Source organism: Pleurodeles waltl, chromosome 3_1, assembly GCF_031143425.1.
Source record: "Pleurodeles waltl isolate 20211129_DDA chromosome 3_1, aPleWal1.hap1.20221129, whole genome shotgun sequence".
NCBI classification, from domain to species: domain Eukaryota; kingdom Metazoa; phylum Chordata; class Amphibia; order Caudata; family Salamandridae; genus Pleurodeles; species Pleurodeles waltl.
Window position 1 is genome coordinate 530,018,006 of NC_090440.1, and position 15,549 is coordinate 530,033,554.

Genomic DNA, 15,549 nt, shown 5'->3' on the forward strand with positions numbered 1-15,549 from the left:
AGGTGCACCTTCTAGCATACATAGAAAGAGGAAAAAACGAGTGAAATAAAATTATTTCTCTTTGTTGCGCCGCCTCTGGGGAGGCGTAAGGTTTTGGTGCATCCCCAGGTTTACAAGCTCTTATAAATCTGGGGATGGGTCAAAATCTATGGCTGTTGGATTGGAACACCCTTGCAATGCCAATGGAATGCCGCCCTTGCGCTGAGTAAGGCAACGCAACGATTTGCGCTGCCTTGCCTTACTCTATGAGGCCATTCAAAGACACGGAATGTGGTTTTGTGTGACCTCATAGATATGAGTTCAAGGTTTGCGCCACCATTGTGTCACAAAAAGTAATGTGACTGCGGTGCAAGGGGCTCATAAATATGTCCCCTAGAGTAGAGCATTTCTGTCTGGGACGGTGCTAGACAGACTACTTGCCTTAAACCCAAGAGCCTGACTGAAGGGTTCGCTGTTCTGTAAAGAGTGACAGCAGAAGAGACGCTACCCCTATGATGCCTGCTAGCTCTCTGGAGACTGTGAAGCTGACAAGTCTGACCAGCAAAGATGCAGTGGAGACCGAGCCTTGAACGAGGCAACGTAACACAAGCATTAAGTGCCAGTGAGCCATATGGCTGGTGTCCCAGCTTCGTGTGCACATCCTTCCTTCACTGATGTCAATTGCGTTTCCTTCACTTGGAAAGTTCTTAGAAGCCCTGAACTTCTTCCTTCTTTAAGAATGTCTCTTCTTCAGCATGCTCGCAGCGACTGCCTTAACCAGTGCTTAATTTGTGCCTATTGTTTCCAGTGCAGAGCACCAGCACTTATTTTTGGGGGCCGGCACTTATTTTTCTGCCTCAAGCAAGGAAAAGACAAATATGTGAAAGATGGAGAAAGAGAAAACGGAAAACCGTCACAATGGGAGAAAGCTAAAAGCTGCAAGAGTGAGCTGAATGTCTGGAGAGGCTGTAAATGGATTAAAGAGGCCCGAGATGGCTTCAGGATTATGCTGCCTCAGTATTCTGTGTTCGCACATTTAATTGCAACAGCCGCATGTTTAAGAGGAGGGCTTTGGGCACTGACACGTTTTTATTTACAAATTAAGCACTGCTGGAGCCAAGTAAAGGCACCTAAAACCCTTCCCACGTCCTGCGATTGTGTCTGGAGTTCACTTCTCCCACCCCTGGTTATTGCAACATGTGTTGAAATCCAGTGCCAGTGTCCCTTTGCATCAGGGCCAACCTCCCATGTGTTTGGTTTTTGTCTGCTCTCCCAGTGTCATAGAGACTATGGCGCATTATTCAACTGTTTTAGTACCAGTATTCAAAGTCCTGGATCAGTGGAGGGCACAGACAGTACCACATGTTGAAATTTGCCCTGTGCTCTCTACAACCTACAATAATACCGTGAAAATTGCAACATCCACCATGTTCCATCTCCTCACGCTTCACCTTTTTATCCAGCCCCACCACAAATCCCTTACGACCACCATGATACACCATCTGTTCATCCCTCCCATCTACAATTCCTCCAATACCCTCGAGCTCATTCCTTTCCCCCGTACCACACTCAGAAATAACACGTTAACCACCCTTGCTGCTATTTCAGGGAATACCCAGTGTAGCGCTTACTCAGACTGCAGTATGTACTTGTTTAGCAGCGCTCCTACATGAGTGAAGAATGTTGAGATGTGTCTTAGTGCATTTCTTTTCTACTCTGTCATTTATCCTTTACATACAGGCTGGGCTTCTAGACTCACAAATAGACCCTCTGGGACGGCTTCTCCGGGGACTCTGCCTTCATCCACTCTCTTTCCTCTCTCTTCCTGTATCTGACTTTTGTCACCATCATCTCTGTAAGTATCTCACTTCCTGCATCCTTTTTCTCACTTGAGTCAAACATATATGGAAGTCATAGAAGGACCCTTTTTGGAGGTACTAAGAAAAAGTACGCAGTATGTTGGTGTGGGTTTCAGAAACTCACAGACCCCCTCTTTTGTGTTTGTGCACTTCAATTGTAGGAAGTGTAGATTCTGTACTCCTTGTTTGAATCTTCCTCGTTAGAAGGAAGGATTTTTGCTTTTCAGCCTCTTATGAACTCCACGAAGTCCGATTCAACGTTTAGTTGGAGAGATAATAAAATTCACAGGGGTTTCCTCTCAAACCTCTCTGTTCTGGCCAGACAGATGACCAGGTTGTGCAGATATGGGTGAACGGGAAAAGCCTTGACAAAGTATCTGGCACATGTTCTTGAACTGATTTATGGATGATAGAGGGGATGTTCAAGTGAGATCGCCCCTTACTTGCAGTAGGGTTGATGTTGTGTGAAATTGAACACTCATTATATCCTCGGTCTGCTGGGTGCTGTATAAAATGTCTTCTGGAGAATATGTGTTGTTCTTTTGAGTACCAGGCGAGAGTGTATGTCTTCGTGGCTACGTGAGGGTCTGTTGGACGGTTTTCTGCAGGCGATGTTAAGGCCAGTTGGAGGTAAGGGAATGTCTGCTGAGGTAGTTAAGGGATTCTTGTGTGCTGAAACATAGGTGAATGAAGAGAGCCATACAAGGGTTGTATGGCGCTATGCCAGGGTCTGGTAGGAGATTACTAAAGGTCAGTTTGATGGTCTACTGGGACCTATGTGAGTGATTACTCATAGCTACACGAGGATATGTTGTAAGCTGGGTAGTTCATGAGGGCCAGTAGTGGTTTGTAAAAAGGTATTTTGTGAGTTATATGAGGGTATTTTGGAACCTGTCTCAGGGTCTGCAGAAAGCAGTGAGAGGGTCTACTGGGAATTCTGCAAGGTTATGTTGGGAATTTTGTAAAGGTCTGCTGAAAGCTATGTAAGGGGTTATTGGGAGATAAGTGAGGGTCTGTGGGGAGCTATGTGGGGGTCTACTGAATGCCTTGCAAGGTTTTTTGAGAGTGGTACATCTGTTTGCTGGGAGGTATTTGAAAGTTTGTCACAAGCGATGGGAGGTCATTAGCGATATGTTATAGCCTAGCTGTGTAAAATATCCGACCATAATTTGTGTACTCCTCAAATGAAGTAAAATTTAGCTATAGAAAATGCTTGTTGTCTAGAAGAGTGTGGTGGCGTGGGGAATGCCTCTCCTAACAGAGGCATAGAGTGCCTTGAGTAAACACAAATTTGGGGATCTAATAATAGGCCAAGGTCGCCAAAACATGACACGTTTGGGTAGCTTACACATTCCCATGTCAGGTTTTACCACCATGCGGCTGATTTTGCCAGAGTTCCTGAAATTTCAGAAGCTTCTTTCGTTTTGGGAACTATTCATATACCCTTTTGACCAGTCTGTCCGTAGGGGGCTTCATGTAAGCACAGGTGAGTGCATTCTCTGATTGTCTGTGAAATACACGATTGTTGCTCCGAATGCCAAATTTACTGACACTCTCCTCTTCTGTTTTCCTTAGACAGGTCAGCAAAACAGAGGGATTGTCACTAGCAACCACCTACGGCTGTTTCTTCCATGAGGTGTCAGCCTGCCAGGACTTTGAGGCAGTGCAAATGGTCTTCCATGAGGCAGTGCGCCAAGTGAGGCGTGAGGCGGAGCAGCACTTGTCTGTCAGACCTTTGTTCATCACGGAGGAGAAGGCCCCCATCAGGCTGTCTGCTGCCACTCCACTGCCTGCCAAGCACAGCTTAGCCACACTGGCCCCCCTGTCAGCTGCCAACTACCGCGAGATCCCATCTGTGGCACAAGCCAAGCTGGTCACAGTGAAGTCGTCCAGGGCTCAGAGCAAGCGCAAAGCCCCCACACTCACACTGCTGAAGGGCTTCAAGATATTTTAGCTTCTCCTGGACTCGAAGTAGTGTTTTGGGAGCCCTTTCAACCCTCACTGGAGGACAGAACCGTTGAAGCGTTGTTAGAGGTGAAACTTAGAAAGTGGAAGCCATTCTCATGTTTTCAAGATTCACCAATATAGATTATTGAGAAGTGACTCCTATAGGATGTAAATATCCATCGTTGTCGCCTAAACTCGTGTTTCTTAGCATTGTGGAAACTGAAGAAAAATGAATTTAGGTCACGCACTTCTTTCTGGGGCATTCTTAGCGTTTTCAACACTCACCGATATACGTTGATAGGTGGATGTGGTCTTCCCCAAACAAGCACAGGAGTTTATGATGCATTATGGGAAGTGGATGCCAGTTAGGGGTTGTCTGCAGTGCCATTTTGGAATCTGAAACCCTCTCCAACATGGCGGGAGATAAATGATTCTCGCAGAACGCCATGCACTACCCCCAAGAATCATATTCATCAAAGTATTGTGGCAAACCGAGCAAACTGTGGATGTCTTCTTTATAAAGGCTTTCTCGCTGTCATCAAACCTGGCAAAGATTGCAGAATGGCGCCGGTCCTCTTTGAAGGTGTGTCCAGGCCTCTCACACCTGGAGATTTCGGAAATTCCGGACCAAGACTTCCTCAATGTGCCCTGAGTCTGAAGGGAAAAGATTGGAAAACCGGCGTAGACATAAATATCCGTCTGCGGGTCTTTAGCACGGCATCCTCGGGACATCGGAATGAGCCACGCTTGCTTTAAACTCCCTCCTCTTAGGGTTCACGTGCCCAACAACTTGCACATTATCCGATTTTCTCTGCAAAAGTGAACATCCTGGAGAAAAAACACATTTTGGAATGTCTTGGAAGGAGATGAGAGGCCTGCGTCTGCCAGAGAGATGGATGCCTCGTCTCACTAATGCCTGTCTGCATGGATTGATAACAGGAATCAGCATCCATCTTTGCTATCTGGGCAGATTCCTCGGTAATTGTAACAATAAGTTGCATTTTTTAGATCTTTGCAGACTCAGAGGTGGTGCACAATGATTTCCTTTTGATGCAGGCGTGCAGCCAGTGCTGGGACGGAGAGGTCTGCCTGGGGGCTCCATAACAGTGCTGCGGAGTTGGACTGGCCTTTAGGGAAGCCTGGACACTACGTGACAGGTCCGTGCCTCCCAAAGGCGGGTAGATCTAACATAGTTACTCTTGTGTCAAGACTCATATAACAAAGTCATTGACTGTCTCATCACTACCGATCTAGTGGAAGCAGCAGGCAGCTGGGAGGGCACGGTGGAAAAAGAAATAGTGGGAAACACACTGAAACTCGACGTTTGCTTCGACAACAAACTGAGACAGGTGTAAAGTGATTTTCCAAGGTTACACTTGGGATCAGTGGAGCAGCCAGGACATGACATGCTCTTCGGCCAATGCTGTTAGAAAGTCTTCAAGGTTCTCTCTGCCTACCCAGACTGACTGATGAAACTGGGGTCTCAAACGTCAGCACTGACCTCCTGCTTACTCCTTTTCACATATTAACATTCCTAAAGTTTTGTTTTTTCTCAGTGCTGCCTTAGCTCTCCTCTTGTTTCCACTCCCACTAGCACCACCGGGGATCACACCTTCTGAAATCAGTTTCAGAAGACATTCTGGGGTAAATTTGGAAACTTTAAATGAGATATGTAAAATATTGTTGAAATATGTGTGGTGAGATTTAAAAACAAACAGGGTAAAGGAGGTGAAATTATAATATTTCACCAGCTAGCGGGGACTGAGTAGGGGCAGGTGGCTGTCGTACTTTGGGAGCAGAGGCGGTGCACAGAACCATCAAGTCTCACCCGTGGGTGGTTCATCAACTCATTTTGGGTTTTATTGGGACACATTTGATGTATTCTCCCCCTCCAGCTGAAATCACAGTGTCTTTTTCAAAGGAATGGTCCAATGTCACAAACTTCCAAATTTCCACTTCTAGAAGAAGATTCCTAACACATGTTTTAATCTGGTTCGTAAATGTATTTAAAAATATTGAAATAAACTTGGAACACCTGCTGACATAGAGACAGTACTTTATACATTTTCCTGTCTGTGGTTATTGGGTCTTTAAACGGTGGTGATCATATACAGAAACACAAAATATGTCATTTGAAATATTCAAAAGACATAATATTGAATATTAATTGTGAAAGCGGCCAGGTAGGCCAGGTTAGGCCTAGTGAGAGTTTCACCAAGAAACATACTAATGAGAGAAACTCATCAGAAGCAGGCTGCTCCGCGGAAAGCATAGAGATGAGCGTGCAGGTAGGCTTGGATTGCCATGAAGGGCACATGTAGGCACAGAGACCCCCACCACCAGCAGGCAGAGCAGAAATGGGGACACAGTAGGACAAATAACAGATCAAACCTGCCGAAGGGACAAAAGCAGGCTCACCTTAGAATAGAGGTCTTCAAACTGGGGGGTGGGCCCCCCTAGGGGGGCCTCAAGTGATCCCAGGGGGGACCCCAGACTCTGGCCAAAATAATTATTATACAGATAACAGGCCTTTGTTTTAAACAGAAGCATGTTATTGCAGTTTTAAAAAGGTAACAGTACTTAACTGCAATGTTTAAATAGGTTTAGACATATTTAAACATTGCCATGTTTATAAAATAATTGTGAAAAATTCTGAGGGGGGCCCAATGAATTTTATTTTTCAACGGGGGGTGCAGCATTAAAAAGTTTGGAGACCTCTGCCTTAGATGTTTGGCCTTCCAGCGGTTAAGCACTCTTTAGGAGGGCTCCATCATTTTTAGAGGCAACACCGCACCCGGTGAATAGTGGTACTGCTGGTTGCAGTATTTACTGAGGCGGTGTTATGTGCTCATCAGAATTCAGCACTTCAGAACGGAGGATACTCTGCTATTACCATGAGGCTCCGTCCGGTAATGTTACAATGTTAAGGTTCTGCAATATTATATTTTAGATATTAACGGGGTTATTTAGAATTTAGCGGAGCCTGCTGTTTGACCCCTCTCCATTTAAAGGAAGGGAAACCACAGACTGACCGCTGGTGAATTCTGAATCATTGTCAGCGACTCATTTAACACAGTGGTGCTCATTTTGATGCCATGCTATTAAGGGCAGGTCTCCTCATGCAGATTTTCCCTGCTTGAAAAATCCACCGGGCAAAGCATGGTGCATGAGTCAAGGGAAATCGGCAATGGCCCCCAGGTGCAGGGAGAAAACGTCCTGCGTTTTAGGACCATTTTTTTTGTTTCCCAGACAAATCCCTGCTTTGGAGTTGGTTTGTGAGAAACAAAAAAGAATGCTGGGTGGAGAACCATAAAATGGAGGCACATCCAACATTAGCCTCTGACCAAGGTGCATCTGCTCTGCCGGCGAAAGCTCTATGGTCAGAAACAAGGGCGTAGTGAACCACCCACTTTATCAGCGGGGGCAAGGGGTTTCCTCCCAGCCGATGCCGTTGTGTCACCTGAAAAGTGAAAGAGAAGGAAAGGCAGAAGTGGAGAAAAAATGGAAAGAAGTAAATAAGGAAAAATTATAGGAAATATGGAGTCGGGGAGAAAGGGAAGCATAGAAGAGGGAAAAAGGAAAAACATCTGGGTAAAACAAACAAGACTGAAGCCAAGAAAGAAAGACACAAATTAAAGGCTGGAGTTGCATGTTTCATAAGCCACGAGCTCTAGGGGGCTTCCTCAGCACAGCACCTTTCCTGAGTGAGTCCAGAGGAGGGCCACCTCCATGTTCTTTGCGGGGCCCCCTACAGTTTCGCTACGCCACTGTCCGTGGTTATAAATGACCTGACGACCTAGCGGTTCACTCTAATTAAGGCAAGCATTCTGACACAGAGTAGCAGGGCCTCCAACACATCAGAAGAACACCATGACTCTAAGTGATGCCTAAATCTTATTTCAGAGTCACATTACTTATTTGATAGATGATAAGGGGTTACAATTCATTCTTCTCTTAGGATGCAAGAGCAACCCATAAACCCATAGGAACGAGGGTAGTGAACAATCTTTAGGCAACAGTGGTTCTCAGTGGTATCATTTGCAAAATATCACATGGTAAGAGGCTAAATAACTTCATAAAGAAATGAACATGTTATGAATTATTCACAGAAACAACCTCAATTAAAAGTGAGAAGAGTTTTATATATATATATATATATATATATATGTATATATATATAAACAAAAATAAAAATATATAGTACTCGCACACACGCGTTTCGACTGACACAGCAGCCTTGGTCACGTGACCAAGGCTGCTGTGTCAGTCGAAACGCGTTGTGTGTAGATTAAACTGATCTTTTTTTGTTCCTGAAACCCGAGTGTGCGAGTACTATATATTTTTCTTTTTGTTTAATTAAATACCGGCTTGCTTGTACCGGTTCTCGCACCACCCCTTTGGGCTGATTGAGATCTTATCTCGAGCATTCTGAAGTTATATATATATATATATATATATATATATCAACTGCAATTAGTTACACATAAAATCATACACACAGTAGAACACAGTGCAATGTGGTCCCAGTGCCAAAGCCACAATATAAACAAAAACAATTACAGACACTAATAAAATTAGGTATGGACTAATTCTGTGGTAACAAACAACATTACAAAGATCTCAAGTCAATTCATATTATTGGTCCAAAATATAATTGCTTGTTAGTTACTTGAGCGTGTCAACGACGTTTCAACACATACATGAAATACTAGGGTTTCATTATGATAAGGAGCTAAGAGACATCTGAAGAAATCAAAAAGAGGTTTAGAAAAAGGTGGCATTTTGTGAGAATTGATTAATGAAATCAAAGGAGTAATAAAAAATATATATATATACACGTAAACCCGTAGTAAAAAGAAAAAGAAAACAAAAGTGTCTAGAGAGATCGGGCGCACTTGCACTCCTCAGTGTGGTAAAAAATGAATAAATTTAGGGCCATATTTATACTTTTTGACGCAGCGTCAAAAATTTTACCGCCGGCTAACGCCATTCCAACGCACCATGCAGGTGCCTTATTTAGCCGGTGCTGCGGACTGGTCTGCGTAAAAAAAAAAGACTCACACCAGGCCGAGCCGGCGTATGGGAAAATGGTGGTTGTGCGTCAAAAAATGGTGCAAGTCAGGTCTGAGCCCAAAATCAGGCCTCAAGCCGGACTTGCGCCATTTTTTTTGACGCCCAACCCCCATTGACATGACTCCTGTCTTTTCAAAGACAGGAGTCATGCTCCCTTGCCCAATGGCCATGCCCAGGGGACTTGTGTGCCCTGGGCATGGTCATGGGGCATAGTGGCATGTAGGGGGGCCCAAATCAGGCCCCCCTATGCCACTTAAAAAAAACTGAAAAAAAATACTTACCCCAACTTACCTTTCCTTCCCTGGGATGGGTCCCTCCATCCTTGGGTGTCCTCCTGGGGTGGGCAAGGGTGGCAGGGGGTGTCCCTGGGGGTAGGGGAGGGCACCTCTGGGCTCCTTCCGAGCCCACAGGTCCCTTAACGCCTGCCCTGACCCAGGCGTTAAAAAACAGCACCCATCAGGCTGTGTGCCGTTTTTTTTAAGGCCCACCCCCTCCTGTGCGTCAAAATTATGCCAAAGTATAAATTAGGCGCACAGGCCTTAAAGTCATTTTTTGGAAGGGAACGCCTACCTTACATATCATTAACGCAAGGCAGGTTCCCCCTTCCAAAAAATGCCTCACATGGTTGGATTTTGACGTCCGCGGGGTCGGGTGTCAAAGTATAAATATGGGGCAGGGTTTGCGCCGAATGTGCGCCAAATTTTTTGACGCACATTCGACGCAAGCAGAGTATAAATAAGCCCCCTACTCACTTGGAGGGCAGGCCTGTAATGGCAGACAAAAAGCTGAATAATTTAAAAGTAAGAATATCAAACAAGAGAAGGCAAATATAATTTTCCAATTTCTTTACTCACCCACAAGTGTTCCCGCCAGGAGTGGAAAAAGATATCCAAGTTTAATTCTTACATAGGGTTTCTTGGCCAAAACCAGCTGGGAGTGACACAGCCCCGTAGAAGACGTTACTGATGCACTGTTCCTCTTTTTCATTCCTGGCGCGGACACCTGGGGGTGATCCATCATCTCCCATTTTTGGGGGACACATTATTTGACTCTCTGTTGGATGATATGGTCATGATTCGTAGGAAGGAAGGAGGTAGATTTTTCCTTTTGTGCTTTAGAAGTGAAGAAATCTTTCTTGCAAAAGAAACAAAGTCAAGAATTACCCCTTTCGAGGCAGGGCTGAAGGTCGAGATGCTGTGCTTTTCTCCAAAACTCAACTTCAAGAGGACCCCCCAGCAATCAAGTAAATCATGACTATATGGAAGTGGCAGTGGGAACATTACTAAAACAATTATATCCGCAGTGGTCCTGTGTGCTGACAGACAAGTGGGTTGTCGAGGTCATCTGCAATGGTTATTCCATAGATGTTGCAAGCCAACCGCGGTTTCAGCCCACTCCAGTATTGATGGACCCAGCAAAGAGACACCTAATGTTTTACGGTATCCAAGCAATGTTGGTGAAAGGAGTCATAGTCCTGGTTCAGTTCCTCTCTCACAGAGATGGTATGGAATCTCCTAAGTAATCTTCTTAGTCCCAAAGCAAGGAAGGAAGTTCAGACCAATCCTGGATTTAAAGCAGCTGAACATGTTTGTGCAGTACACTCCCTTCAGCATATTGACACTGCAATTGGTAATTCAAGTTTTGGCAAGATATGACGTTTTAGCAACCTTGGACCTACAGGATGCATACGTTCATGTCCTGATAGCGAAACAGAGTCAACAGTACCAAAGAATTGGGATATCAGAGAATTACTTCCAGTTCAGAGCACTCCGTTTCAGACTGGCTTATTTACAAAGGTACTTGCGCCAGCGTTTCAGTTATTGCAATTAAAGGAAGTACAGTTTTTCTTTATTTAGACAATTGGTTGATTTCTGGTTGTTCTTTTTTGAAGGTGTGTGGTGTGGTCTGTTCTTGCCTCGAGGATCTGAGATTCATTGTAAATTATCAGAAATCCAATCTCGTATCTGAACAAGTGAATATGTTTATTGGCTCTCTGATAGCTACTTAGAGGGGAAGGCTGTTTTTACCAGATAACCAAATTCTGCCTCTTTCATTGAAGGTGCCCAAGATTTTGTCACTTCCTAAGGCAAAGGAAAGACAATGTGTAGTGTTTCATGGCTTGTTGTCTGCTACGACAGCAGAGGTGCCTTTGTCCTGTCACTACTTGAAGATGGTAGTTTATTGCCTTCTGGACAACTGGTCTCAAGTGACTCAGAAGTACAAGTCATTGATTCCAGTTGCAGAGGAGATGGAGGCAATTTGATGTGGTGGTTAGATGAAAAAAAAATTAAGAAAGGGGGTACCTTTTCAGCTTCCATGCCCAAAGGTGCTTACCTCATATGCAATTGCCTGAGGTTGGGATGCTACTCTAGAGAAGCTAGAGGCAAAAGGAGAATGGTCAGACACAGAAAGTGTAAATTGTCCAATTAGAAAGAGCTAAAAGCAGTTTGGTACGCTATGAAATGGTTTGCCCCCCAGGAATGTATGATGAAACAACACATACGCCAACCACACATGCCTGAACAAAGCGGTCGTTGTTTCCACGAATGCCTTTACCACGCATGCCTTTACAATGATTTTTCATTGGAAAGGCATGCCTAGTAAAGGCATGTGTGGAACAGCATGTGTGGTTTTCATATGCCATCCCCTCTACCCACCCTAAAAATAGAACTACCCCGATACCCCCACCCACCCTGAGCCCTAAAACCTACTCCAACCCCCCACCCACCCTAAAACAACAGACCCCACCCCCAAAAATAAAACTACCCACCCCAAAAACAAAATTACCCGACCTCCCACCCCCAAAAAACAACGACCCCGCACCCCCAAAAACCAAACTACCCCGACCACTCCACCCCCAAATAACTAACTACCCTGCCCCCAACCCCAAAAACCAAACTACTCCGTCCCCCCAAAAAACAAATTACCCTGACTCCCCACCCCAAAAACCAAACTACCCCGACCCCCCACCCCATTCCCAAAAACCAATGATACCCCATACCCCCAAAAAACAAACTACCCAATCCCCCACCCCCAAAAATGAAACTACCCTGACCTCCCACCCCCAAAAACACTACCTATTCTGACCCCCCCTCACCCTGCCCCCAAAAACACTAACTACCCTGACCCCCACCTCCAAAAATTAATCTATTTCGATCCCCCACCCCCAAAAACCTAACTTCCCCAACTCCCACCCCAAAAACCAAAGTACCCTGACCACCCACCCCTAAAAAAAAAAAACTACACCAGCCCCCACCCCTTAAAAACCAACAACCCCACCCAAAAACCAAACTACCCCGACCCCTCACTCCAAAAACCAAACTGCCCCGATCCCCACCCCAAAAATAAAAGTACCCCGACCCCCCACCCCAAAACAAGGCTGAACTAGGAGACACGCAAAGCTCTTGCAATACCACTGTAGTCACACAGTACTCACACACATGAAAGACAATACTGTTACAAAATAAAAGGTTCTTTATTTTAGTGACACAATGTCAAAAATACCTCAGAGACTATACTCCCTTAGGAGGTAAGTAATATACGCAATATATACACTAGTAACCAAAAACGGGTATGTACACAGACAGAAAACAGTGCAAATAGTGAAAATCACAATAGGTTGCAAAGGGCCTGGGGGAACACAAACCATATACTAAAATAGTGGAATGCGAAATTCGGTCTCCCACCTAGGCAAGTGTAGTGTGTAGAGGGGCACTGGGAGTGTAAGAAAACACCAAAGGTTAGTAATAGACCGTGAACCAGTGTAGACTGGATTATGCAAGGAGGGCACCATCTGTGCCCTTCAAAGCATTTCCAGAGGCTGTGGGAGGCTACCCCTCCCATGTCTGTAACACCTATTTCCAACGGGAGAGTGTGTAACACCCTTCTCCCAAAGGAAGTCCTTTGTTCTGCCTTCCTGGGCTTGAGCTGCTCAAGCAACAGGAGGAGAGAAACCTGTCTGTGAGGTGGCAGCAGCTGGGGCTGCCTGGAAAACCTCAGAAGGCTGGTGTGGCAGTACTGGGGGTCCACTGTGGAGCCCCCAGAGTGCATGGGATTGTGCAACTAATACTGGAATCAGTATTGGGGTAAAATTCCCAGTTATTAGACACCTTACATGGCCATATTCCAGGTTACCATTGTGAAGCTGGACATAGTTATGAACCTATGTCCAGTGCACTTGTAAAATGGCGTCCCTGCACTCAGGAAGTCCAGGAAAATGGCCCTGGATGACATGGGGGCACCTCTGATAGTGCAGTACAGGTATCATGTACTAGGGACTTATAAGGGAGGACAGTATGCCATTTTGGAGTGAAATACTGAGTTATCAGTATGTAAGAACACATTTGGAAACAGAGAGAGCATAAGCACTGGGGTCCTGACTAGCAGGATCCCAGTGACACAGTCAAAAACACACTGACATCAGGCAGAAATGGGGGGTAACATGCCAAAAAGAGGGTACTTTCCTACACAGGTCTGCTATTTGTTTTCCCTCTGATTCCAGTTCTGTCAAGGGTGTTAAAGAAAGTTCAGAATGAACATCAGAGATCATTCTGGTAGCCCCTTTTTGGCACAGAAGGACTTGGTTTCTATTGTTATGTCATTTCGGGCAGGGTCAGTTCTTTCACCTTCCTCTTCGGCCATCTGATTGGATCACAATTGACATTGTTGAACAGCAGGTCGTGCAGGATTGAGCATGCTCAACAGTAGTCACTTTTGATAGTCAAGCATGTAAAAAGCTATGAACGCTGGTGTTATACTCTAGACACTGTAAATATTTGTTGATCCTAACTCCTTTGACCAATTTCTTACTTCACATTTTTAGAGGGATGGTTTTGTGTTGGGTTTGAGTCTTTTTACACACGCCCAGTGCATAGCAATAAGTTGCTGTATAGAACCAGTCAGTTCTTTTGATAAGAATATCCCTTTAGTTTTCAAGCTGTTAAAGAGTTCTTGGTTGAAAAGGCCAGTGGTTCACACTCTCTCAGCTACACTGGATTTATCGATATTGCTTAAAGGGTTGCAGGAAAAATCACTTGAGGCATTGTAGTCTATAGATATGCCTTGTGTCTCTGCGAAAGTTGCTTTTCTGCTGGCAATTACTGCTGCAAGAAGGCTGGGAGAACTGGGTGTGTTAGTTTTCCAAACTTGAAGTTCCTTGTCGAGAGTACCATTTTAAAACCTGACCCCTAGTTCAGGCTAACAGTGCAGAAATAGTTTTATTGTGCTCAGGAGATTGTTAACTGTTGTTCTGAATGAGATTGAAGGAGGATCAAAAATGTTCTAGCTTGCGCAACAAGAATTTTCAATTTGATTCTATGTCAGGACCGAAGGCTTTGGATTATGCTAGTTTAAAGCTGAGCTATAACCCCAGAAGCCACATCTACAATTGTTTTTTGATAAGACAATTTAAAAGTAGAGTCTGATGACCAATTTGCCACAGTCATAATATCTTCCAATCCTGACCCTGAATTAAAGGCTTTTGAGGCCATAGCGCCTCTAACTAAATGTGCACCAAAAACAAAATATCTAATTCTGCTTCTTGTAATAACCACCTGACCCATCTAACTAAAGTTTCTGAAGACACAGGACCACAGGGATTTTGCAATGATATCAATAATTGATCAGAATGATCTCTATGGATTTCACGAGTGACATCCTCGTACACTTTTAAACAATTCACCATACATAATTTAGAACTGTCTCTAAAACCTGGATAAAAAATACATGTAGAATTTGAGTTTGAACTGAGGCAAAAATGACCTTGCTATTCCAGACGTCCATATAAATCAACCACCATTGAAGCTCTGTTTGGGCTTCCTGTGACAAAACAATCAGTTCCGAATATGATAGGCCCTTGTGGAGATGCATAATTTTCAGTCTCTTGAAGAGACCGATAATGCAGAGGGCCCGGAAAAATGGCTTGAATGGACAAAGCCAGGTGGCCTACCACTTGGGCAAGTACCCTCATGGAAATTGAAGGAACAGAAAATGCTTTCTTCAATTCCTTCTTGATAGCTAGTCTCTTTGTCAAAGGGAGTTTCAATTGGGTCGCAATGGAATCTATCCTAAACCCCCAAAAATCTATCTTTTGGGAGGGATCTAACTGGGATTTCTCAGTGTTTATAATGAAACCCACATCCTGAGGAAGCTGAATTGCCCAGGAAAGGTGTAGAAGTACCAGGTGCTTCTCTTGCACCATGATGAGAATGTCATTGAGGTAAACTATGAGGCGCACCACTTTTCCTCTGAACCACTGCATAACTGGATGCATGTTCTTGGTGAAGCACCAAGGAGCAAAAGACAGTCCAAAAGGAAGGACTGAGAACTTGTAACACCTTTGTAACACCTTTTCTGCCAAAAGAACTGAAGGAAATGGCGATGAGGAGTGAAAAAAGGGAATGGTCAGATAAGCGTTCTTGAGGTCTCCTTCTAACAATAGACAATAGATCTCAGAGGAGATGTATGCCCTCTATTTTGAAATACCGGTAAACAATCCATGCATTGAACTGACGAAGATTGAGCACCAAGCGGGAACCCCCTCCCTTCTTTTGGAACATAAAGATTGTACTGATAAACCCTCTGGCATCGGGTGAGAAGGGACAATGGCCCCTTTTCGAAGAAGAGCTTCTACTTCTTGATCTATTAAAGCGCTCTCTTGATGGGAAAAACTGAGAAGAGGTGGAATAAACGT

General features: G+C 44.6%; 1 protein-coding gene across 3 annotated transcripts in view; it reads left to right on the forward strand.

The window, feature by feature from the left end:
• RASL12 (RAS like family 12) overlaps nucleotides 1–5,845 on the forward strand; it is a 188,062-nt gene extending 182,217 nt beyond the window's left edge. For all 3 annotated transcript variants that reach the window (XM_069222822.1, XM_069222823.1, XM_069222824.1), the window contains one exon: nucleotides 3,414–5,845. In XM_069222822.1, coding sequence (XP_069078923.1) covers nucleotides 3,414–3,792 — 379 coding nt within the window. In that variant the 3' untranslated portion in view covers nucleotides 3,793–5,845. The remainder of the gene's footprint in view (nucleotides 1–3,413) is intronic.
• Nucleotides 5,846–15,549: the final 9,704 nt, after the last annotated feature.